The sequence below is a fragment of the Cheilinus undulatus genome, linkage group 3, assembly GCF_018320785.1.
Source record: "Cheilinus undulatus linkage group 3, ASM1832078v1, whole genome shotgun sequence".
Classification (NCBI taxonomy): domain Eukaryota; kingdom Metazoa; phylum Chordata; class Actinopteri; order Labriformes; family Labridae; genus Cheilinus; species Cheilinus undulatus.
The window spans coordinates 26,947,362-26,973,065 of NC_054867.1; the positions used below are offsets into that span (position 1 = coordinate 26,947,362).

Sequence of the window (25,704 nt, forward strand, 5' to 3'; positions counted from 1 at the left end):
GATTTTATTTCTAAAGTTTTTGCCTGTATGACATATATGGTGTCTCAGATGAACGGTCTGTTAGAGTGGCCATCAGAAACAAATGGTCTGCAGCCAGACGGTCTTGAAAAGACAAGTTGCAGCTCCTAGCATGGCTGTACACAGAGACATTACTGTCCTAACAGTTAAGTTCAATAGGCCCATGTTGATATTACAAAAATAAAAAACTAATAACCAGTAAAAACAAAAATAAAAGCTCATATGATTTTAAAATCTGAAAGTTTATGTTATATAACAGACAGCAATTAATAAAATGTGTACTTTTGTTGCTTCTGAGTAATTTTGGTTATTTAGGCTTAAAATAAAGAAGTTATTAGTGCTTTATTATTACTATTATTGAATGTAAGATTGGAGCGTGTCTTTGCTAACCTCTGTGGCCCCTTCTTTGTAGCTGGACCCCTGAAAGCCTTTTCCTTTTTACACATAAGTAGTAGGCTTGGTAATGCATCATGTGGAGGTGTTACAGTCTTACCTGGCAAATCCCACACCACGGCTGGTCCCATTTGCATCTCGCAGGATACGTGTGGAGATGACCTGGCCAAAGGACTTGAGCATGCTCTCTAGCTCTTGCTCATCCATAGATACTGGCAGGTTAGAGATGTAGAGGTTGGTGGGGTCCTGCTCTTGTTGCTGTAAAGTTAGAAGACATAAAAGTACGTTCATACATGTATAGATCTTTGTGGTGACTTGTACTCTCAATGCATTGTTAAGAACTTTATTTCAGAAGATGTCTCTTTTAGATGAACACTTTCAAAAATCCCTGCTAATGCATTTGCATGTGCAAATGAAAAAAATTCTTGTCACTCTCAAAATCTTTTTCACACTGCAGAAATTCCTGTGTAGGCTGCAGTGTGACCTGTCTTTCCTTCAACACCTGCCATCATTCCCGGTACATTAATGCTTCATCATACCCGTGCACCACGTCAGGCTTCATTTTTAATAGAACACGTTACAGATAAAATGTTTTTAGGCTATTAGAGCCTGACGAATAAACTGAAACCCTGTATAATCTATCACCCTGCAGTGCCTCAACTCATATTTTTTTTTTATCCACAGGCACACATGATTTCACTGACACGTGCAAATATTAATTTGTCTACAAAGATTAAGTCACACATCTCTGAAGAGGGTTGTCTAATTGCGAGATCTCGATAGCTTCAAGAAAATTAGAGTGGAAAGAGATTTCAGAGACTTATTTTGCAGCTCCAGCTTGACAGTGAAACCTTGTGTGACTGTGCCGGAGCAGACAGGAAGCCAGGCATGAAGTTAAAGAGTACAGAGAGCAACAGGAGCCTGGCAACCAGGAGAAAAGAGGCTGGGCTAAAAAGAGGGGAAGGGAAAACAAGAGAGCCAAGGAAGAGCAAAGAGCAGAGGGAGGGTGGGAGAAGTGAGTCGCCTAAAAGGCTGATATTCTGTACAGAGGGGGGACCTGACATGATAGGAAGTGGTGGGAGTCTTGAGTAATTTAAGTAATGAAAGAGGAGGATGACAGAGAAGAGGAAAGGAGGAAAAAAGATAAATGAGTGCCTGCTGATTAACAAGCTCTTCTCTTTCATCAAAACATCTTTCATCTCTGTCTTTTTACATTTTGTTCTCTTGTTCTGACAAACAGATGGCATTCAAACTGCAATTAGAAGTGCCCTAACCAGATCTTTTTTGTTGTCAATCTGACCTTTTCAAAACCAATTTGGGCCAGTTTCATATGTGGATCCAAATCTGATACGGATCATATCCTTACATCTGAACTACCAGGTTGGATTGTATATGATTTTTAATGTCACTCATTACAGGTCTGCGCTGGCAGGATGGCTGGGGACAGGGGGCTTACATGACAGACTGTGCTTAACAGACCAAAGCTTGTATGATGATGGACAAGTCTGCCATCAGCAGACTGTCATATTTACAAACTCAGAGCAAACTGTGATAATAGAGAATTCATAGAGAGGACACATAATCCAAAATAAAACACAGCTGCAGTGATTAATGCAGTAAAAACAGACAAAAATACAAGTCAATGTGCAAATAAAGGCTTATAATATCACTTAGAGCACAAAAGACCTTAATATTGCAATGCTTGTTGCTCTTCTTAAATCAACCATATGTTATATGTGGCATAACAGAGAGTTTGAGATGATGTATGTCAGCTGAAACTCTAATGCAGGTCTATTTTCGCTGCTGCCAAACCACGTCAATCTATGTAGAGTGGATCCGTACAAACAGCCGGAAAACGTGCTAAACATCTGGTCAATCTCATCGAACTCCAGATCAAAAATCCTCATTATATCCTCTCATCTTGCAGCACGAGCAAGAAGTCATTGGGAAAGCAGTGGGTTAAGGAGCTACAACAACGGTATTGATGAGGTAAAGTTAACATTTGAGGTAAAACGACAGAATTTTAGGTAAAACCTAAAATTCTTTAAAGCAGACGTAAACCTTTTAACTTTATACTGCACTCACCCATGGCAGAAGCAATAAAACCATGGAACTATGCTGAAATGAATGGCAGTCCAACTCCAAAAAGGCAAAAATAATTAGCTATTACTACATATTAGCTACATACTATTCCTGTGTGAACTTACAATTCTCCTGTGATCTCTGCCCTGTTGTCTAATGCTGATCAGGACTGCGCTTCACTGGTGGCATGCTCTAGACACGCCACCAGTGCACTGTGGATTGCAGCCTTTGTTTGTGGAAATTGTGGGTAAGAATTGAGTTCCAAAAATTGCTAAATCCACCGCTGTGCATGGGTCAGAGTTTGCTTACAAGTGTGCACATTTTATTTCTAGATCACATACTTTGCCAACTACAGGCCCTGTGTTGAGCAACACAATGTTTACAAGTAAGAGCAGTGGAGGATCCAGGTAGGGCCAACAAGAGCTCCCCTGAAAACTGATTGGCCATCCCCAAATTACTGAAAATGATATTCCTTGTTGGAAAGCTATACTGTCGGATGTTTCTCCTTCTTTTTTTTTTTTTAAGCAGATTCAGTTATATCTTAACCAATGGATTGGTTCTATTAACTTTATTACATTGAAGGTGGGGTATATTACAGGGGTTCCAGCACCCGTATATTTTTCTTTATGTGGCCCTCAGAGAAAAGTCTGGACACCGTAGTTGTAAAGGCACTTCGTTCTTCTGCAAGAAGATGCAGATCATCAGTTCAGCCTATTATAAAAATCTTTCTTCACATTATGCTGTGTGAGATGTCGTTGTTGTGTTTTTTGTGCAAGAGGGTCAGTTCAGGACTACATCAAGTTCATAGTCGGGTACAGGCCTTGTTTTAAAAGGAATGTGAACAGCCAAACAATAAATTCAGATTCAATCAAAAAATCTGAACTGAGAGGTGATGCTTGTGTGAGCACAGCTATCATGCTCTGAGACAGCTCTGAAGCCTGCAAAGTTTTTATTATGCATCAAACACAAGAGTAGACAGCACACTAGAACAAGTCAAACCCACATTTTAAACAGGAGAGAACAGCTAGTACCAAGATGCCAGTAAAGCCATGCCAAACACACTACTTAGACATATTTGACAGTTGTTTAATGAGTTTGTTGATCCAGAAAAAAATGAAACAGAGGATATGTTTGTTACCAAAGTGTGTCGACAGCTATCATTATTGATATTTTACTGCCTGTATGACTCGCCTCCTTTCTCAGCTTCCAGCCACCTGGCATAGAGGTAACTTTTCTTTTTTTTTTTTTTCGTTTTTTTTTTTTACATGATTGTCGTCACACTGGGTGCGGCAATACAACTATTATATAACGCAGTGGCATGCTGCAAATGAGATTAATAGGGTTCAAGTCTTAATGACAAAGGGCCTTTTTATCCCCTTAGCTCTGCTTGCACACTCAATATCCAATGTCATATTCAAACAAATATCCTCCCTGCTGCAGATATGAAAGTGTATTTGGACTAAAGCCAAGCACATGTGAAAGGGCTCCTCTTAGACGTCACAGGGCATTTTTTGTGCCTGGCCCTAGGTGAGTACTGTCTCTCGAGGCGTGTCTCTGTGCATTTGCTAGATTTGCCTGCTTAGTAGTGCGTACGAGCTGATGTCTTAGTTTGAACAAGGAGGTGCAGGGAAGAAGGCAGGGATCTATTTTTAACTGTGCCATGGTTCCCCTGCCCCTTTTGCACGCTGCTCCTGTGGGTCTGCAGCCTTAAGGGCCGGGTTGGCCCATTCAGGGACTGAGCATACTCTGAGGACAGCAAGTACAAGGTGTGGCTAGAAGTGTTTGTGAACAACAGTGTTCAGCAGCCATGGTGAAGGTACAGGCAGGTGAAGCTGCCCTAAAGCGTTTGCTGTTGAACTGATTTTAGTCTGCAGGTTGTTTTTTCTGACCTGAGGTAACCCAGTGACTCTGAAGCGGTGGTGTATATTTAGGTTTTTATAGTGGCTATCAACACCTCTGACTGAGCACATGCTGTCTGGGTGAGTCAAGTCTTGGTATCCAGTTGCACTTGTCGGGTATTGAGATACACAGGATTGTGTGGCACTCTTGAGGAGGAGCTACAGTGAACTTAGACTCCGGGTTTAGTTGCACTGGACTGGTTCAGGTCAGCTGGCAGCATGGATCTGTTACAGTTTTCCACGGCAGGGTTGAGGGACACCCTAGTGTTACATTGCAGTGGGTGTGTTTGGGTGCACAACAAGGATGGGGAGGGGGTGAAGGGACACCAGGGTGGAGTGTATTAAGTGCTGGTGTCAGCCCCAGGCTTGGGCCCAGACGATGGACCACGCAGCCCATTGTGCGGTCCCAATGACAGTGGGTGTAGTGGCACCCTCCCCTGGGCTTCCTCAATGGGGAGCTTGAGAGCTGGAGGGATCAGCTTAATGGGCCGACAAGAGTTGCTTTGACTGCAGACACTTGGACAAAGAGCTCAGAACAAGTGCTACGACAGGAGCAGGTTAGCAACATACACAAGCACAGAGAGGAGGGCGGAGTGGGGTGGGGGGTAACGAAAGTTCCTGCAATGTGAACGAAGCCCATGTGTCACAAAGGGCTAGAAAGAAAAAGAGCATGAAAGTAAAGGAAGTACAGGCTGCATTAAGGCTGATTCCTGAACTGTCCATTACTGGCAAAGATTCCCACACTGAAGTATATCCAAAGTACACACCTACCTATAAACCAGAGTTTATCTTGAACCTTTGCCAAGAGGACATTTGCTGCCTATCAGACAGCTCCATGCAGCAGCTCATCTCTTACATGACAGAGTGGGAGTGTAGACTTGGAGGTAAGGGGGGCTGTGACCGTTGTTTTGAGGTGGGTAAGTTTAGCACTTGGGACTTTCAGGCTTTTTCACTTCAACTTTTGACTGTGCCGATCCAAACCAAGCCATGCTGATTTACTTTTCCATCGCTAGTTTGGCTGCGCTAGGATATGCCAAGCCACACCCCTGAATGGTCCTGCACTGGCGCAAGGCCCAAGTGCGCTGCAGTAACATGAGGATTGTCATCATTTAGGAATGCCTCATGGACATGTTTAAGTAGCAGCCGCTGCACTAAACTGGAGCCAAGCTAGTCAATGTAATGAAAAACCATTTAAAAGAGCATTATTTCAGAGACAAAGCCCAGAAAAGAGTAATATGGCGCACCAAATAAACGGTTTCACATGTCCATAATATAGGTTTCATTTCCCATCAGTCAGGGAACAAAGAACTACTGACAGTGTTTGGGAAAGGCAGAACCTTAAGATAAAGAAACAGCGGGTGATTGGATGAACATTCTGTCATCATGGGCTAGCCAAAGCAAAAAAACTTAAGAAACAGTAGGCGTGCTGCCCCTACAAAATTCAAACTTGACAGGCGACCATCATCATTGTTCACTTTCTGCTGAAACCATTTGTAATAAGAGCAAAAACATCTTCACCAACCAGAATAGCTTTCAGTGTGGTTCTATGCTCTTATTTTGATTAAGAAATGATGTCCAGTTCTGAAAAAAGTACATCTATAGCTGTGTTACTCTCTTCCCCTGTCATCATTGTTTACAGGCTTGCAGTACAACTAAACACACCCACTGCTACCACTTTGTTCTCCTCATAAGATGCTGATCAGTCCATTCTCTCTCTGAGGGTACAGCCCTACTGAATTTGTCTATCTGGCGATCTGATGGAGCGTTGTGCTCCGTCCACCTCCATTGGCTACTTTGTTTTTTAAATGAAGGATTCTTTTAATAAAAACTGAGCTCCAAAAGGTGAAGATACTATATAGTAAAGACCGAAGGCACACCGAAGATACATCCTTGCAAAATAGCCTCTTTAACATGTGTTAAAGTATCTTTAGCTGTTGAATAGTTGTAGTAATAACATATGATTGTACAAATTCCCACGGCACGTCTGAACTTGCCTCAAGGCACACCCTTTGAGAACCCCTGCAGTAAACTTCCTTTCATTTTGATGAATATCACATATTAAAAGAGAAAACCGGTTTTAAAAGTGCAGACGTATTCCCAATTGAGCTTCCGGCGGGCAGGAGCCACATGCAAAGCATTTTGGGAATTCAATGCACTCCTCAATGGAGGAGAACTATGCTCTGTAGGTAGATGGATTCAGTGGGGCTGTGCCCTCAGAGGAACAAGTGTTTCAGTGTGATGCTTTGCAGGATGTTGACAGACATGAAGTCAACGTTTTTACTTTCTGATAAAATTATAAAATTATAAAAAAAGGAAAACCAAAAACCGTATCACAGGGTAAAAAAGATAAATGTAAGAACCCCAGTAATCCATTTTTTGGGTGTCCTTTTTTTCAAACATTAAACGATACAAGGTAACAAACCTTTTTTTTTCTTTTTTAGGAAAAAAAGAAAATGAGAGAAGAGAAAATGAAAAACTGGTCTTTTTTCTTCTTTTCTTCTTAATCGAAAATGGCCTGAAACAGTCGAGGGCACTTAACTTTCTGTGCTTTGGCATTTTTAAGCGATAATTGGGAAGCAGCTTGATTTTTGACTTCTCGTTTCAAAATAAAAATTCTGTTGCACGCATATTAAACTGAGCAGAACCAGGCACAGACCCTCACCATTCTCCCTCAACGTGCAGATGAGACGTAACGGTTGTGTTAATATCCCACATTACATCAGCAATTAGCAACCGCCTTAAGATGAACTTGTTAACCTAACCTTGAGGGGACTGGTGAATGTAAGTGTAAAGGTGGTAGTTGTCCTGTTCTTACTTTAGCCATCTGAGCCTGGACCCCGCTGGACTTAAGGGCTGTAACAGCTTTCTGTGCTGCCGCTGGACTGTCAAAGTCCACAAAGCCATAGCCTGTTGAAAAGAAACAGACATAAAAAATTGCAGTAATGTTATTGAGATTTGAAAGTCTTGTTCTTTCCAGCAAAGCTGAATAAACAGATCAGTGCTACTCTAATATCTGCTTCTTAGTGGCAGCCATTCAAAGGTTAGCTCAGCTTAGCATAAAGATTGGGGAGGGAGGGGGCTACATGAAGTTAAACAGGGAGCAACTTACCTTTGCATTTATTGGTAGTTTTATCCAAGATGGCCTTAGTTGACACAATCTTGCCATACCTTTAGGGACACAGAGGGAGAGAGAAAAACAGGATCAGTGACAGATGAGGTGACTGTGAGCCAACCAGAGGAATCTGCTCCTCTCATACCAATCCTGTCACACTTCCTCCGGCTGCATGACTACAGGTGTAAACATGAATATGAACTCTTTCGTGCAATCGATTGTGTCAATCAAGTGTCACAGAAAACTTTGTGAGCCTCCGCCCTCCTAGTCTTTGTCTGCCGGTGTATAGCTACTCTGTCTTTAACAGACAGAGAGAGACAGCACCTGAGGGCGTAAAACAATTTGTCCCATGCCTTACTTTACAACACACACAAGCGGACAAAGACATAAACACACACCCCTCTCCTAAATACAGCTCTGCTCTTGGGTATTTTTGGTTCAAACAAAGCTTTTAGATGTTGTCACTAGAAATGTCTGACTTGCAAATAGATTTATCCTCTTAAAAGGGAGAGGCTGAATGTATGAACTATTTTATCACACATGAAATGAGCAGTTAAGTGTTTGAAAGATAAGCTGAATTATTTTCTCCATCAAAACAAAAACATGAGGAAAAGAAAATCACTTAATGGACGATTAGAAACATAAAATATTCATGACTCATAAATCACCTTTTAGGCAGTAAATAAGAAGTGTTACATAATATTCAGGGACTAATGGATGACAGTATTACAAGAGCTGCTCATGTGCTTCAGTATTGTCTGGTGAATTCAGCCAGTGAGGGCGGCTGGTGCTCTTCTGTTTGGGCGACATGGCGTCTGGGCGGAATGTACACTGTAACCTGATGCTTCACCCCTCCGGTTTGCTTTCCTTCCCACCACCTCCCTCTCCCTCGCTCTGTTTTTTCCACCCTCAGATCAGAGACGCCGCTGGGTCCTACACTCCCACTGAGTTCTAGTGGACATTAGCCCAGATGACTCAGATGAGAATAAACTCAGGTACACAGCTTTCATCAGACTTTATGTCAGTCTGCCGAAATATCATCCAGTCCTCAGTTACAGTAACTAAACAGGATTAATAAAGTATTAGAAAATATTTATCATCTATAAAGTATTGTTACTCACTTATATGACATTTGAAAAAAAGCTCAGTGTCTCTCGCAGAATAATGCTGCACAGTAGGGATAGTCATCCCTACCGAAAGCGTAAGAGAGTGGAAAAAAATTATAAAAACAGTTAAAGCGAGTTAGCTAAAGACGGTAGTTTGTGATAGAGACAGAGAATTTGGTTATAAAGCAAAACAGCACTGGATCTGTCACCTGGCAGCGGTTCGGATTTCAAATGGAAGACGTCAAACAAAACATGGTAATATGTAAAATATGCTATAAGATTACACTGAGATTACGGCAGCAGTAACACAATACATTTCCACAGACATGGCTCCAGTAAATGTTGTAAGGAAAGCCATATGTTTATCATAAAGACAGAGTTGTCTGTGTCAGTCAGAGAAAAGGTAGCTTGGACCTGGGTGGCTGTAAATACTAACGCATTAGTAAGACATATGTACATTTACCCTTACTGTATCTCTTTTATGAAAGCTTTATTGCATGATGAAGGATATTTTCCAACTTCCAATATGGCAATATTTACAAATTAATTTTTGCTGATACCTATATATCCTATAAATGTAGTTCAAACCTAAAACATAAGTCCTAAAACACATTCTTAAGCCCTGTTTACACACCTGAAAATGCTGTTGTGTAATCAGGGCTTAAGTTTAGGATGAACATAGAAAAACACTGATTTAAGTCTGCTGGCCCTGCCTTAAACTCTGCTAACTTATTGATTCATACAGTTAATATTACAGCTGATATACGGGTTCGGCAAAAATGTTAATATCTGCCAGTTAGATTATTAACTTTTTAAACTAATATCTGCTGATAATATCATGTATCCCCAGTTTTTACTAATACTTTACTTATAGATTAATAAAACATTTATAATCATATTTATGACAGACATATAAATTAGATAAGGATGCTTTGTAAATTATGAGTTAACTATCTACTTTGTTTTATGAATGAATCAGTAAAGTATTTATAATTGTTTATAAATGATGTATACATGACTTATTTATGCATTTTAAATGATGAGTCACATACTTCCTTCTTTGCTCTATTGATGCCTAATGGTGTTTACTTATTATAAAGTGTTCCCAAATATTCATGCACATAATGAGCTCATGAATCATTATAGGAAAAAAAACAGCAGAAGATTCACAAACTCAGAATTCCATTAATTATACTTAACCAATGTATACATATTAGAGTCATTGATCCTGTTTATTTGGAATTATGACAAGAAAAATAGAAACACCATAAAGCAAACTTCCTCCCTGAGGGAATTAATGATTCATCATCCGTTGCCAAATAGCTGGATGACCTTTGCATAGGCTGTGTTTATAGTTTCCCACTGTCATCGCAGAGCTGCAAAGCAGTCATTAGACAAGAAATACACAAAGATTGAGCTAATGTAACCCAGTCATTTCAGGGTGAGAGCATTTACAGCTTACTTCTCTAGAAAACAGAATTGGCTTAGAAGAAAGTTTCTCCTGTCATTATATTAGGCATAAAATAAGTGAAAGAGATTGCACGATGTTCAAACCTTTACCTTCCAGCTGTTTATTTTATTAGGAACACTCCCTTCCCTGATTTAAAGCCCAGGATGTTGTTTTTGTAGACTTTGTATTGTGCACACAAGCACATCAACACGCACATGCAGACCCCTGGAGAAGATTTTAAAGCCTGTTTATTCCCAAGTTTCTTTGAGACTCATTACTGAATTTGTTCTGTTAATAAAAAAGAAAGGAGCAGGTGAAGTTGAACAGTTAAAACACGCTACAGGTTTACAGAATATAGGCATGAACTCTTTTTTTTCAGTTATTATATAACACTCCAAATTTAACACACCAGTACTAATATTTTGCATAGATATTGTGCAAATATGAATTAATTCTAGCAATTGGTTCATACTGATTGCAGTGAGCTTCTTTTAAAGCATGATGAAAGAATGGAAGCAATATACTCCAAACAGAGTGTTTAGGAGAGTTCAGTGCTATGAAGGTAGTTTGACCCTTGCTTTACCTTCAGCCCTCTGCAGCACATCAGCCCACCACGCTGAGGAGCAAACAGGGACTTAAAAGATACTCCTGACCCATATACGGCTGTCTGACATTCTTTCCCAGCAGGCTGTGCAACTCTTTTCCCACTCATTTAAGTTTCCCTTTCAAGGGGAGCATTCCCACCCCTACCCCTAAACCCTGCATCTCCTCTCCACAATGACTTCTCTGTTGATCCTTTCGAGCCTGTGTGTTTCACATACCAACCGCAGATGTCAGATTTTCTTTGATTGTTCCTGCCTTGACAATGTGTGTCTGTGCAGCGCACCAAAACTCAAATGTTAACATAATTATCAGATGCTAGCTGTATAAATTTGCTCTGTGGATTTGGAGGCTTCCTCTGGTAGGGTCAGAATGGTTAAAATGGAGAATGAAAAATAAATATTGATCAGGGCGAGGCTGTGTTGTTGGTGTAATTAAGTCAGATTTTATGAGTTTTTGCTACTGATTGATTAGGGAGGCGTGACTGACCCAGAGATGATGCAGCATGGCTTAAGTTCAAAAATCACATCTCTGACACAGTTCACAGCCCTGACCTGCAGCCCAGTAATAACTCAGTAATAAAGCACCAGTTTGGGTGCTTTGTCACAGGGTTTCATCCGGAGTGTACGTGTGTTTGCACTGTTGTCATACTATGAGGCTGTTTGTCTAGGGGTGTGTGCATTCACAGCCAAGTCAGCCTCACAGAAAGTGGAAGGTTAGATCAGGACATGAGGAGGCCACACACTGAACCCTTCTCTGGCCCCTTCTCCTCTTCGTCTTCACCCCGGCCCCAGCCTCCTCCTGACTCTCATTTGGTCTTTTCCCTCTAAGGCACTATCCCTTTGCTGACGATTTCTTCTGTTTCCTGTGAACGTCAAGATTTAATCAATGAAACTTTAGTTGTGGTTATTCTGAATCTGTATTTGTAAACCACTTCTTTGCCCTTCCTGCCTAAAGAGCTCCTTTTTCTGAACATCAAAATACGCTTTTAAACTGTTTAATTGCATGTGTCCAGCAGATGAAGAGCATAGCTACAGAGAACACAGATGTTATCCACTCACATTCAGTCAGTTTCTACATGACTCTTTTTGACAGTAACACAGATGAGGATCTTTACTTGAACCAGTTGACGTGGACATGAACATATCTTCACATTGCTTCTCGAAAGCAACAACTGACGCATCAATAAGGGTTATATATCTCATATATTAGCCTTAGTGCTGTTTGACTTTTGCTGTTACAAAACAGGACAAAGAAATAATGTGAAAGTTTTGATGCATTTAGTGACATATGCACATGAATCTGTTTAAGCACAAAGGTAAAGCACATAAGGCTTTTACAAAAACACCTAAAATTCTGATGATTTCCCCAAATTTTCAGGGCGAGCTGCATGTGTGACCATTAGTTTAATCTGGCTTTATCCATGCAGGAAGTCAGGCAGATCCAACATGAGAACACAGAAGGGTCCCCATGAATTTGGGTTCATCACAAAGTGAAACCAACACTCTTCAACATAAACCAGCATGACTGATGACTCTCCTAATATAGGCCCATAAAATTATAAACCAATAAAATATCTTGGCTCTGCAGGTTATGATGCTGCTAAAGGATCTGAAAGGTCACTCCTGGACAAACTCTAATCTGTATTCATAGTCAAACTCCAGAGAAAATGATACCATAGTAGCAGTGTTTTACCATAATGAGTGATGAAAAATCTCAGTATTGGTATTAGCAATGGCTTAACTGTTATTTGAGACATCGGTATTGATGTCAGTCTTAATTTTTCAATCAGTGTATCGCTAGTTATTGCGGTAAATGATGCAAAACAGGACGGCTAGTTTGGGTTACTATTGACTCTGACAGTGATCTTAAGATCATCCCTAATAGTGTCAAAATCAGATAATGACATAGTACCAGTAATACACATCCAGTACCTACTGGACTGAATTAAAACACAGATATTGATACTTCATTTTGATACCTTCTCATCCCAAATGAAAGGCAAGAAAAAGTCATGGAAGTTACACGTTTTCTTTTCTTATCCCATGTTTGACTGGCATCTTATAAACATATTTCTGCAGATCGTTTACAACACCCAGACAGCTTTTATCCTCCTGCTAAATTTCACATCGATTCAGCACCAGCATCAGTTAAAAACAAACGATACCCAACCCTTGGTAAAATAGAGAAAGGAACTGATCACACACAGTGGTAGCATGATTGTTCTTAGTGTGGGACTGAGGAGGTTTCAACCGGGAAATGGAGGAAAAAATGGTGTCTGTCTGTGGCTACCCCGGCTATATGACAACACGCCTGTTCCTAAGGCTTGTGTGGAGGAAAGAGAGTGAGGAGGTTGGATTGCTTGGTAAGTTGTGAAAACATTCGTCTGTCATTTTGTAACAGTAGATACAAATCAGAAATCCTCTCAATGTAGTCAAGCTCAGCCATGTTTGTTGACAACAGACTGAAAAGCCAGATAAAGGAGAAGGAAGCCCCTCCCCACTTGCATCTTTTGGCGCACTCACGTACATGGAGTGGAGTGACATGTTCGTGCAAATTTTAACAATTAAGTTAGTAAACTCCCTATATTTGAACATTCAGATAAGCACAAATAGGCAAACGTTCACATCAGGTGTGAGCACAACATTTGAAGTATCAAGAAGCAGTGACTCTATGAATCTTGTTGTCTCTATGAGGATGTGTTTTTGAAGAAGAAGTCTGAGCACTGCTTTTCTATAAAATCATGAATTGCTATGTCCATATTTTGTAGGGATAAATGATGTATCATTTACAACCAAGATGGTGATATGTGCATGCATGATAGTCATGTTAGTCATGTGACCTGAAGTACATCAGGCTGCCACTCTTGTGCTGTTGGATGTAAACCACAACGGGGAGTTTTCTTGTTTGCATGACTAATCTACATTAAAGTCTGGCTGAAATCGCCAGGGGTATATATTTAAAAAAAAAGATAATTGATTTGAAATTTGATTAGTGTACATAAAAGAAACAAGGAAATAAAATGCTATCTTAAGGGCTTTTTGCAGGTTTTGGCAGGTTTATTTTCAGTCTTTCGATGTAGATGTTCTGTGGTTTCTGCCTATTAGCTTAGCGATAAAATTTGTTAACCAAACAGAAATCTGAATTCCCCAAAAGTGACAGTGTTTCTTTTTAAATTTCAGATTCTTAGGATGAAATATCACACCAGACATCTTTTCCAGTTTCACCTCATGGTGCTGTTTCCAAAGAATATCTAGACAGTTATTCTGTCAGTGCTTATTGTGAATCTAAAATCTTGGGTTTGAAAATCACTCACGGCTGGCAGAGCTTGACCAGGTCTTGGTCCGTGGTCCCGGGATGTAGGCCACGAATATACAGGTTAGTTTTACTTAGCTGTTCCCCTCCCCCACTGCTGCTGTTGCTACTACTGTTGATGTTGGGACTGGGGGGCGCCATCTGGTGGCCGGAGGACACATAGGCCTGCTGCAATGAGAAAGAAACATCAGAATTAGTTCACAGAATGAGGACACAACACAAGTCACTGCCAAAATACCTTATATTTATAATTTAAAACAAACACTGGACCAGTACGGTGATGTTAGATCTTGTTAAAGTATGAAAAACTCAAAGGAGTGTTGTAGAGTGACTGAAGGTAATCCTGCATGAGGCAGATGATTATGTGGGAGCTGCGAAAAATGATATCACACGGCCCTCATGTCAACACTCACCAATTCTGCTTTCTGAGGGGAATGCGGGGCCTCTTGGCTGTCTACTCCATATAGGAAAAGGGGCCTCTTATGCTTTCTCTGTGTTGAGCAACGTCTTTTTAACTTTTGGAGCCACAAAAAATGCTGCGGTGGATTCCCAAACCAAAGCTCTGAAGATCTAAAACTAACATGTAATCAGTCTGATGATGCAGAATTAAATAATAAACTCAAAGCAGCTCCCTCCCTCTAAAGCTTTGTCTAAGGTTTACAAAGTCTTGAGTAGTAAAAGCATGGTTCAGTTCAGTCCACTCAGTGTATGAAGTCCATTCATCAAAATAAAGCAGACAGAGGAGGTTCAGAGATGAGTAAGAGCAGCAGACCAGGATGAAATGACAATATGTAGAAATATGCCCATGTTGTGACCATCTGTGCTGATCTGATACCTCTTAAAACCATCCCTGATCCTGCTTCTCATGTCTTTAAGTTGAACTGTTTTGTTTCATCCGTTTACTAGGATTTCAAGCAAGTCAACGCTCATCATAAACTACGGCAGGCGACTAGTCCATGACTCACGGCTGGGAACATGAAAGGCTCTTGCGCAACAGTCAGTGCATCATCTCAGCTCACCATGGTATAGTTGCCCTCCTCTGAGAAATCACACAAAAGATTGTGTAATGGTACAAGGCCATATTTTTTTATTGAGCTAACATGGTTTCATTATCACTTTGCTTGTTGAGGAGTCACATAAAAGTGCTCTCTTTCCAGGAATAGATCTACTGGCTACTTTCCAAACAGGCAATAAATAGTAGCACTTGAGTTCAGAGCAGGCACGCCACAACTGGTAAATGTTGTGCGTGTTTGCTTTGAGAAAATGGCTTAAATCTCATTAATCCAACAACCGAATGTTTTCATTCAACGGTGGATAAAAAGGAATGAGAACAAATATGGTTTCTGCCTGAGCTGAGCGCCGTGAGACCTGAGTGTCTCATTTAAGAGAGCGATTGGATGGAGGCGACAAGAGGACAATGGGTTAATTTCAGCGGAGAGAAGAGGGTCACTGATCAGACCAGTGGTGCTTAGAAAAAGCCCAGCAGGAAGCATCGGTCACACCAGGACCACCAAGAACATCAACCAATCCCGCTAATTAGACACCACCCATAAGGCCCCTCTGACCTCTACTCTGCCATGGGGCATGGTCGCCATTCAACAACAGGCCCATTGCTGCTAAGCTAATCCCCTTTTTCTTTACTGCTGAGCAAACCTGTGAATGTTTGCATGTGTTTATTCATGTTAGGCAACATGGAGACACAACCTGCTCAATGAAAACAAAGAATAAAAGGCGTGTTCTTTCCTTTCAGGAAAATCCCGGGAATATTTACACAGTCCACCAGGAAAAAGGCATAAAGGTGAAGTGCACTGATGCAACCTCTCATTTTAATTGGCATTTTTTGTCTTCATTTGCCAAATTTAAGTGAAATTTTTACATGAATAAAGAATCTGAACAAACACTGCCTGGAATCCTACATCTTTTTCATAGTGAAATGGTCCATATTATTAACAAATGAACAATTGCTTACAAAGCTATGGAATTAAGCTGTCATATCCTCCAGGTTTCTTTTTGTCTGCTGTCTATCTTCTACATTATTTTCCTTTCAATAACAACAAAAAATTGTATGCCAGTAAAAAAAGAACAGCCTAAGCAAGGCAACTGAATCTATCTTGTCTCAGTGTAAGTCATGATGAAAAGGTTTTTGGAGGCGGCTAATTTGTGAATGAAAGAACAGAATGAACAGGACAGCAGAGGCCTATAATCTCATTCAAGCACTCTTTACCAAAGTGCCAATTCCCAATCAAGCTCTGACTGTAGCAGGAGAAAATCATTACAGCAGCACCACTAAAATCACCGCTTTGTGAGTAGCACATGTGTTTAGGAACCCATAAACACACAGCGTTGACACAAACACACAAAAAGAGTTATTGCTTGATTGTAACAATATTTAAAAGCATCGTAAGATAAAGTGTCCCGAGCTGTCACAATACCAGGATACTGAATTTTGATACGTTATTAGAAAAAAATACAGCTGGAATACAACTGGAATAAAATGTAGCTCCTGGACATCCAAAACTGGTGAATTATTTTTTTATTTCAAATCTGCACATTGCAAAGCATGGCCAAACACATTCAGTGTGTGTGTGTGTGTGTGTGTGTGGGGTGGCACTGATCTGAATGATCAATCACCATCTGAATGACTTGGACCGATTCGAAAATGTGCATGAATTGAACCTGTTCCAAGAAAATTAATGATGGACAAACGTTTTGGCATCAGTGTGCATTCATGATTACAACAACACGAGCTTGATTTTCTTTTTTAACGTGCAAAAAAAACTGTGCGTGCAAAAGCCCTATCTTTATCATCTTCATAAGGCATCTAAGGTACTGCATAGGACATATTTGCCAACTAGTGATTTAAACCACTCGGTCCCAAAGTCTGGGTCAGGACCACAGACTATAGGAAGAACTGGACAAATCCTGTGTGACGTCAGCCGTCTGTTTAAAATAGGTGGACTCAAACTGCTTTGGAGACCAATCCGCTGGGGCTTCCATATTGAAATTGCTGTCTCAACTGAACTTTGGATCAAACCACTGAGCTCGACTTCCTGTCAGCTAGCTAGCTAGCAGTCTGACTAACAGAAACGTAGCTTCTGCCTGCCGAGCCATCTGTGAATCAAATGAGATGCGCCAATCAGTCCGCAGTGAAGTTTTTCCTAAATACAATCGAAATGATTGTGGTACAAAAAAAAAAAAATGTTTAGTTCAATTTTTTTGATATTTTGTCTTTTTCCTTTAAATAGACAGGACAGCTCGAGAGGGACAAGAAACAAGGTGAGAGAAAGTGGGGGATGGCATGTGTCAACCAAAGCAACAAAGACATTATTCTCTGTTCTCATCAACTAATCCAGATTGATAACAAGTTTGTGGTCATTGAAAAGCAACCATAGTGTTAACAGGTATGTGAAAGCTTTATCTAGTGAAGGACTTACTGCTGCAGTAGAAAGGTTCAGGTAGGCTCACTCACATTTAAGTACCTTCATTACATTGAAAAAAGAACTAAAGTCATTAAATTAAGCCTTTCCTCTATCTGTCAGCTCTTCTCAAATTGAAAGCATTATGAGGAAAATAGTGACATTTTGTAACCTTCACGTCAAAGCAAGGGTATGGCTTTAAACTGCTTATGAAATATAATTATACACATCCCAAACATAACTAATCTATTTTTAAGTACAAACACTTAAAAGGGTCTTTGCTGGCCTGCTGAGTGATGGTTATTTTTCAGGCTATTTTAAGTATCCCTCTCTCTGAGTATCCTCTGTTGAAGACTAATGCTGAAACACTCTTTCCCTTTATGGCATCCATAGATCAGCTGCTATGAAGAGATCACAAGTAATCAGAACAAACCTGTATTTACTTTACTTCAGCTAAAATATGAATAAACAGATACATAAATATGCTTGACCCCTGTGTTATTTTAAACTAGTTTGTTCCAACCAGTTCTTTAAAAGTGAAAGAAATTAAATTCACTAATAAATATAAAACCAGGGCAGCAGATCCTTCCCTCAGGAAGAAGGGAAACTTTCTTGAGGATCATTTTCTCAAACATTAAAGGCTTATTTATGCTCCAGATCTGATTCACATGCACATCATACAGGCTTAGTTTTCAGTCCGTACTCAAACATTGCAATACCACCAGCCATCATAGGGGGCAGTGTTAAGCAATCTTGCTAACAGTTTAAGCCAGATAAGCAAAAAATAACAAAGAAGACTTCTTTGGAAAATACAGTAACTTTTCAATTAAAAGACTGTGTGAGGAATCATGGATGATGTGTCTGATGTTACCTTGCCTGGGCACTGGGACAGAAAACTACAACAGAACAGCTACACAGAGATCAGACAGGAACTGAATGTCAGAGATCGTTTTGTAACTTCTGTCCTGATATAGAGGATTTATGGAAGCAGCATTAGGGGGTAAAGCATCACAAAGTAATCCGTTAGAACACTTAGTTTACGTTTTTGTTGAAACAAGTTAGATTTGCAAATTAAGTCATCCATTATTAGTTAAACCATCATAATGTTACCCATAACTGAAACTGATTTATTAATATTAATGCATTAGGGATGCACAAGACTATCAGAATGTTATCAGCAGAGGAAGATCTGAAAATTTGCGGCAATGTTTATATTTGCTGTATGGATGAATAAGTTACTGGAGTTTTAGGCTGGACCAACTAAGTCTTATTCTTTGATCATCCTCATTTCTTAAACTTTAAAGTGCTTTTCAAGGTTAAACGTTTAGATCCAAATAACACTGAAATATCAGTATGAATGCAAGCATCAGCTAAAATTACTTTGTAAATACCAGCATTTTGGAAATTGGAAAAAATGCAATCCCCTCTATCCGTACAATGGATAAATCAGTGGCATTAGTGCTAAACTCCAGGCTTCAATTTGCTACAAAAGCTGGGCTCGGATCAACTTAGCTAAATTAAAAGTGGTTGCTAACAGGTCATTATTGGGGTCAAAAAGACCTCTTTTTACTTGTCTATTTTTTCCAGGATCACAACTTTAATTCATGTCCTGGCATGGCTGTATAAATTCTGTTTTAAGAACAGGTTCTACATTGAGAAAGAATACATTTTCTAAGACATATAAAGAAAAAAAAACTGTGCTTTTCCCTTTGCCCCCCTAATGGGTGGCCTTGGCCTTAATGATGGTGAAATGTAAGTTCAAACGCTCATGTTGTATTGTTCTTATTGAAATGGCTGTGCTGCTGTTCCATAAGACATACCATATTACGTACAACTCTTGCATAACATCATACCTCTGCTCAGATTATTGCTGTTGATTGCGAGCATGTCTATGAGCTATAAAGGTTTTTATGTCTGTTTGTGATGTTGTCAGGCTTATGATGACGGTAGAGTCGGCAGATTTAAGGGACAATACACTACAAGCTAGGGTAAGGGTTGCACACTGACAAGTTAAGCAAGTTGTTAAAGGGTTTGGATTTTTTGTAACACAAAAGCACACAAAGGTGGTTCTTAACTGGTCTAGCATCAGGACCCATCATTACTTCCTTAATAACAAATCATGACCCAAATTTCTTACATTTTCAACCATTATCAAACGCTTAAGATGAAAAACTGGGCAGTTTAGGCTTAAGATGGAAAAATACATGTGATGAAACAAAGAAGAAAGACATATCCTTCAAGATAAAAGCTTTTAGACTTTTTTGTCAGGTTTTTTCCAGGCATACATCTGCAACCCACTCTCTGGTCCCGACCCACCATTTCAGAACCAAGACTCTAATGCATCACTTTTTTCAGAAGGTAATGTAACAGGTTACTTTTCTCAGTATGTAACACAATTATCCAACAAGTTGGTTTTAAAATTAAAGCTATACAACACTGCATGGGGCTATATGGGTACTGACAGTTATTTTGCTACAAACATACATGTCTAAAATGAAGTATAAAGGTGCCTCAGGTCCTGTCAGGTTTCTAGTTGAAGTCATTTTACTTGACTACTGCATCAGATCTGTACTTCAGCACACTTGTTAAAGTGAAATCGGAGGGAAAAAGCATGTTTTTATTTTGTTTTTTTAAGAGACTTCAGGACTAAGGACTAAATAAAATTAACGATCTTAAATAAGAAAGTTTGATAAATTACCAGCTTTAGCTCTTAAAATGTAGTTGTTATGTACCAAAGAGATCAGAGATCACTGATGACTGATGGGCCTGCAGAGTCTTACACAATGCCGATGACTTGTTCAGATATAAACACTGTCAATTCCTCATTTATCTTCCTCAGCTGAGCTGCTCCAACTGCATGACAAAAGGTTCAAAAATATCTCAGGATATTTTTAGGACCATCTAAATATAAAATAAGGATAATTTCTATAAATAAAACCTCGTTTCTTCATCTAAACTATTACTGATACACAAATACTGCATATTGTTGGCACTGACCGACTTTAATGTCTCAAGAAACAATGATACAGAATGAATATTTGATGCCTGGATGTGAAGAAAAGGCTCTTATAAATGACTTCATGTTGTTACTCTAGAGGCTAGCTAATGTATCTCTTTGCATGATTCCATCTGTTCTGAAGTTCCGCCCTCTTTTCGGTCTCTGCCTCTGTTTTTATCTCATCTCTCCCTGTGGGGCTTCTCCAGTCGACCCCAGTTTGACCCCCTGAATTCCTCGGATTTCCTGGCTGTTGGGGGGTCTGCCTGCCTGCTCCCCACTGCTGCGCTTGTCTTCTCCTCAGGCAGGAAAGAGCCATGACTGTCTGACCAGCTGACTGACTTACATGCTAATGCACAGATTTATAGCCAGGCCTGCTGAATGAGGACACAGCCTCCAGCTCGTGTAGAATTACCCCACTGAGCTGCCACTTTGCAGCGGCTCCACTCTAGGACCGATGAGGAAAATGAGTCATGGGAGGAAACATTTCCCTCCTCACCTCAGAGGAATCAACAAACATTTTGTATTTATAGTTCTAAGACCAAATCATTTCCTGTTTGCCATGATGACAAGAGATCACAGAGTCAATAATCCATTCCTGGAGATAGTAGCAGGCCTGCATTCATAACAACTAATCCAAATATGACCAATCTCTGCATATTCAGAAACAATTCATAGATTTTTCCAAATGCAAAAACTATAACATTTGCTTCATCTAAGGCAACATCCCAACAAAAAAGAAGTAGAAAAGCATGAACGTGGTAAATAATGTCTAGATTTGATTAGATGATTTGGATATGCTTACTTTAAAGAGTCACCCTCACCTGATGGCAGAAATTTGGGGGATTTTAATCAAAATCAGCATTTTGCACCACAGAATAAGACATTTTAGGGCACAACAATATCAAGAAAGCCTGTGAAATCCTAGGGGAACTGAATAATTAGTTGAACCACTGTTTCTTTCACTTTAATTCTCATCATCAAAGCCTTATAAAGGAAATGAAAGTAAAAGCTCAGGGAAATTAGCTTTCCATCTATTAAACATGTTAATGATTCTCTTTACATTATCTGAGAGTAAGGGAGGACTTTGTATAGAAAAGCAGCAGAGCTGCAGTATGGCGGCAGGCAGGAAATCCTCTGTGTCTGCTCCTGATCTTATCGCACGGCCATTTGAATGAGAAGCTGTGCATTCCAACCAGGTGACAGGGACATCAAACTCACGCCCAGACTCGCTCCAGAATCCTCCTTCCTTCCTTTCTGTCTGCAGCACTCCCCTTCCTTTTGTCTTTTTATATCCATCTTTTTAATCTCCAGACCGTCTGCCTCATAGTGGATCACAACTCGATGCACTGCGCTAATGCATCTGCACACGTGTATAGCCTTCAAGCCAGGTCAGGTGTCCAGGGTTCAGGAGCTTGGAATCAGATACATACAGCGACCCACAGCTCAGCGAGAGATCTAACAAACTGTGAGGCACACCGAGCGTCTGGCATTGCAGTACCTGGCATCAGATTTCTGACAGCTGTGCTTTCTCCAAGGACTTGCTCTCCCTCTCTACCTGTTCACCTTGGCTGGTTCATGTGGCTGGCACTGGAGTGGGGGGCCAATCCAAAACATCTGACACATTAAACAAAGGGATAGACAAACATATACTTGGAGAGGGGCCAGAGGGGCAAAGGTGGCGGTACAGGAGGGTTCAGCGAGGATAGATTCACTGCAGTGGAACAGCTGGTTTAATACCTAGATGCACAAGAAGCCAAGTAAATAGAAAGTACTTATGTATGTCAAGTATTTCCTGTTCTAGAGCTGATATATACATACAAGAATATAGGACATGTGCCCTGTTTGTTGTAAATATAAAACTTCCAATAGAAACAAATGACAAATTTTAATCTGACTGACTCACCTTGGACAAACCATGACATGATTTTAGTCTTAGTACTGATCCAGTTTTTTTAATCAAGAGTCAAACTGGGCAGAAATATTACAGTAGAAATTATTTCACTTAGTATTTTTGTTCTACACTGTCATGCAAGATTTTATTGGTCTACTTCTTGATCTCATCACTAGTTTATGTCAGATTCAACGGCTGCATCCAAGGCATCCCCAAATGCCTGGATCTTTTTTGGCCCAGGAGACTTGCATACCCAACGCATCAGCCTCCTCATGGGGACATCTATAGTCTCTGCTAGGACCACTGCATGGCCCCCATTATCCAGTCCATACAGGTACTGAAGAGCGTAGGGGCTAAGACGCACCCCTGCCTCACCCCAGAATCAACAGGTTAAGAATTCAGAGGTGGAGCCACCACACCTCACAGCACTCACTGTACCAGAATAAAGGGCCACCATCAGCTAAACAAGTGAATGTGGAATCCTTCATAGGGCATCCCTGCTTACTGAGTCGAAGGCCTTATGAAAGTCCACATAGGCTGAAAGCAATCCTCTATTGAATTCCCAGAAGCACTTAGTGAGGACCCGACGTGCCAGGATGTGGTCTACTGTAACCCTCTTAGGTGTAAAGCCCACATATCAAAATCTAACCATATCATATCGACAGATATGATAAGGTCTTTTATACAGAGTCCTCAAAAAACAAGGAAAAAGCACTTTATTTGTCCTTATGTGCTGAGATCTGATCACTCAGGCTGTCTGGGACGCCTCTATCCTATCTGGCAGTTTGTACCCACATGATTGCGCACTCTCCCCAGATCCTTGACATTCTCATTGATTGGATGATCGGATGTTTCTCCACTGTCTCATGGATGTTTAGTTTATGTATTAAGGAAAAGTGGCAAATATTTTTGTATGTATTCTGTCCAGCATTTAATCTTTTAATTCAGCACAGAGTGTGATTTTAAGAAAGGTTACAGCATTACAAAAGCAAACTCCAAACGAGAACGGTCCCATCGTGCCAGCTCCACAGACGTTTCTGCTGTGAGCATATCTGCACGGCCATCTTTAAGGCATTACGACTACATCCCTTTCCCACTCTGCTTTTATACCTGTTGTGCAGCTTGATGAGGCAGAATAACAGAGCAGGAGTAGTCGTAGCTTTACTCTTAGCTTTAACCTGTAATTATTGATTTTGACCGTGTTTATTGACTGGCAGAGGAAAAACACAATCCCAAAACAAAACAGACTCCCAGCAGACTCACGGTGCGCAGCCATATGGTTTATGCAGCACAGCAGCAGCATTACCAACAGACACACAGCAAATTACGAGTCCATGCACATCTATGGCTGCCTGAGGAGTGTAAGTCCTCATGTAGGAGATTAGTTTATCAGTAAGTCAGATTGGAAGTGACAGAAAGCCTCATGGCTTTTCAGACGACAAGCAAATTAGATTTGTTTCTCAAATCACATTTTTAAGACTGACTGTCTGCGCTGTTATTTGCAAGTGATCAAAAACCGGATTAGGGAGTCAAGGCATCAACAACCTATCATGTGTTGTTGTGGTGCTGACGTGAACATTGGTGACTGTACACATTAATGATTCTGTTTCCATTAAGACAGTTAGAGGGCCTTTATTTTACTCTCAGAACTCCTCTGTCACACCAGACAAACTCAGAGTCTCTCTTTTTGACCTCTTTTTACACCAAGAGTAGCTACAGCTTTCAAACTAAAATGTAAATTTAGAAATCAGGTTGGAATTGTACTTCAGACTAATTCTAAGTGTGTCTTGGATCCGATTGATGACAACAAATTCCATGGATTTTTCTACAATCCTATGATTTAAAGCTAAATTCTAAAATTGATTTGGCCACTAGATATACAAACCAGAGCTAATTGCCTAATTATACAATCAATACATAAATAGAATTATCTGGAATTTCTTAGTTACAGACATTGTGTTGAAACAAGCTATCCTCCATCTTCTTAAAGTGACATCCCCCCATGTGCTCTTTTACACAAATGACCATCTGGAGTAAAAAATAAGTAACATAAAATAAAGTTGGATATGCTGCTGGGCAGGTTGCGTAATACTAAGGCCCTATGATTTCTGAGAAAACGGAATCGCGGAACTGGCCAATAAAACGGAATTTACAATTTAATGCGGAAATCGTGGAATGCTGTGTTTTTTTTGGAAAGAGGAACGTATATCAGGGAATATGTTCCCGGGGGAACACTAAAGCAGGGCACAACTTGTTCCTCGCTTCACAAACACTCACCCCGCCTCCTCTTAAACAGTAACAGCATGTCAAAGCGGCTCAACGAAACACCAGCAAACACCACGTAGCTCAACACAGGGCTGTACTGGCGACATAATGTTGTACCTTCAACAAAACTCATCCGTGCTTCGAGTAATTTTACCTCACCACACCTGAGAGTCACAGAGAGAGAGAGGTGTGTCTGCGTGAGGCAGACGCTCACCCCTAGAAGGATTCAAAACCGAGTCAGACGGACTCAAGATTTTATGAAGTCCCGCAGTCTAAATGATGTTACATTTGAGTAACAGTTAGCTTAATAATTCCTCCTGTAGATACTGTAGTTCTCTTTGGTTGCTTAACGAGCCAACACGGAGCGGTCCGATATGAGGCAGGCGGACAGACAGCGAGGATGGAGAGAGATGAGGAGAGAAAAGTTACGGTCAGGAGTAAAACACAATGCAGCATCAAACTGCATGGACTGTTACAGACTGTAAGTGTTAAGAAAAGTTTAGGTAACAGGTTTACTTTTAACTATTTAACTTTAATGTGACCTTCTTATTAAGTTACTATCACTCTGTGTTTGAGAAGACAGAAGAATTTCTTCATTTACATTATAAACATCAGTTAGGATGTGATTATACAAGTGGGGCCCTATAATAGCGCAGATGGTTGAGTGGTTTAAGGCGTGCACCATGTACGCAGGCAGCCTGGGTTCGAATCCAGCCTGTGGCCCTTTACCGCATGTCTCTCCCCACTCTCTTCCCTGTTTCCGAATCTATCCACTGTCCTTCCTCTGTCAAATAAAGGCATGAAAAAGCCCAAAAATAAATCTTGAAAAAAAAAATATTGACTTTATTTAAGTTCATCCTCGTTATGAAAGACAAAACTTGCCTGCACTGACTTGTACCACATTGACGCAGACAGTAAGTACAGTAATCAATCACACTCCGTGTTTAGTTTTGCTTTTTCCTTTTAATGTTTCAAAAGAAAAAAAAAACACAACTGCTGCAGGGTAATGCAGATACGATCAGGGACTGTCTGCAACCCCCCACCCCCCCCCCCCTTGCTGGTGCATTTCAAGGCCACTTGACATCTGGCATTTGACACGACTGATGGCTTTTCAGATTAAACAAAGGCTGACAAAATTCTGGCAAAAGCAATATCCTGTA

The 25,704-nt window shown here is 40.4% G+C and overlaps 1 protein-coding gene across 1 annotated transcript in view; it reads right to left on the reverse strand.

Moving 5' to 3' along the window:
* The window catches only part of rbms2a (RNA binding motif, single stranded interacting protein 2a), a 53,620-nt gene that overhangs the window by 20,188 nt on the left and 7,728 nt on the right, over window positions 1-25,704 (reverse strand). Inside the window, exons 2-5 of the mRNA XM_041783186.1 lie at window positions 13,976-14,142; window positions 7,501-7,559; window positions 7,207-7,298; window positions 512-669 (exon numbers count right to left, since the gene is read on the reverse strand). Coding sequence (XP_041639120.1) covers window positions 512-669; window positions 7,207-7,298; window positions 7,501-7,559; window positions 13,976-14,142 — 476 coding nt within the window. The remainder of the gene's footprint in view (window positions 1-511; window positions 670-7,206; window positions 7,299-7,500; window positions 7,560-13,975; window positions 14,143-25,704) is intronic.